This window comes from Myotis davidii, unplaced genomic scaffold (genome assembly GCF_000327345.1).
Source record: "Myotis davidii unplaced genomic scaffold, ASM32734v1 scaffold970, whole genome shotgun sequence".
NCBI classification, from domain to species: domain Eukaryota; kingdom Metazoa; phylum Chordata; class Mammalia; order Chiroptera; family Vespertilionidae; genus Myotis; species Myotis davidii.
In genome coordinates this window covers 1085246-1086260 of record NW_006282204.1, presented here as the reverse complement: position 1 = coordinate 1086260, position 1015 = coordinate 1085246, and the positions used below count along the sequence as shown (strand labels likewise).

Here is a 1015-nt window from a genome sequence, read left to right as displayed (position 1 = left end):
ACAGCCTCACCCCTGCTGGGTCCTCACCACCTAACAACTCCACCCAGCCATGCGCCGGCAAGTCATTTCTAACTTTAAGGAGCTCTACACCACGGCCCTGTTCCAGAGGTGCTTTGAGGTGGCCTCTGACACAGACTTAACCCTCAGGGGTTCTGGAGGGAACATTTTAATATCCTCACTCCCACAGCCCCGCCCCTGCCGGGTCCTCACCACCCACAGCCTCACCCCTGCTGGGTCCTCACCACCTAACAACTCCACCCAGCCATGTGCCGGCAGGTCATTTCTAACTTTAAGGAGCTCTACACCACGGCCCTGTTCCAGAGGTGCTTTGAGGTGGCCTCTGACACAGACTTAACCCTCAGGGGCCGAGGAGGGAACATTTTAATATCCTCACTCGCTCGAGGCTCACGGACAGCATGGGGGAGTGTGTTCCGGGACCCGCAACCAGCTTGGGAGACACTGTGGCCCGTCTGCTGCTGACAGAGCCTGTGAGGGCTGAGAGAGGAGCCTGTGTCTCTGGGCAAGTCCATGGCTTGGAGGGGGATGGTGATGGGGAGGAGTTGGTGAGGATGCAGCACCGAGCTGACCTCCCAGGAGCTCCGGGACCTTCAGAGGAGCAGCAATGGCAGCAATGGCAGCAGCTGTGGAGTCTCTTCAGGGAGGAGGGAAGGGAGGGTGTTCCTACTCCACTCATCAGGGAAATTCTGGGGAATGGGGAGAAACAGTTTTATTGAGAGAAATCACCCTGATGAAGAAGTAGGAAACCCTGCAATAAGCTAGTTCAATGACAGCTGCAGTGTTTCACTGCAGGCAAGTGTTAAAAGCAGGCCAAAACAGTGAGGCCCAGTGAGACTGAAGCCAGTTCTAGTGGAGCAAAGAGAAAGAATCCCAGAAGAACAGACATCTGATGTTTTCATGGGAGGGGACTCCCCTTCCAAACAATGACATCCCTCCACCCCTTATCCCTCAGCTCCTCCACCCCCCAATCCTCCATCACTCCACCCCTCCATCTCTC

The 1015-nt window shown here is 56.0% G+C and overlaps 1 protein-coding gene across 1 annotated transcript in view; it reads right to left on the bottom strand.

Moving 5' to 3' along the window:
* Positions 1 to 466: 466 nt before the first annotated feature.
* LOC102760955 (ATP-binding cassette sub-family A member 3-like) overlaps positions 467 to 1015 on the bottom strand; it is a 32005-nt gene continuing 31456 nt past the window's right edge. The window contains exon 5 of the mRNA XM_015571218.1: positions 467 to 704. Within this exon, the coding sequence (XP_015426704.1) occupies positions 609 to 704 (96 nt within the window). The 3' untranslated portion in view covers positions 467 to 608. The remainder of the gene's footprint in view (positions 705 to 1015) is intronic.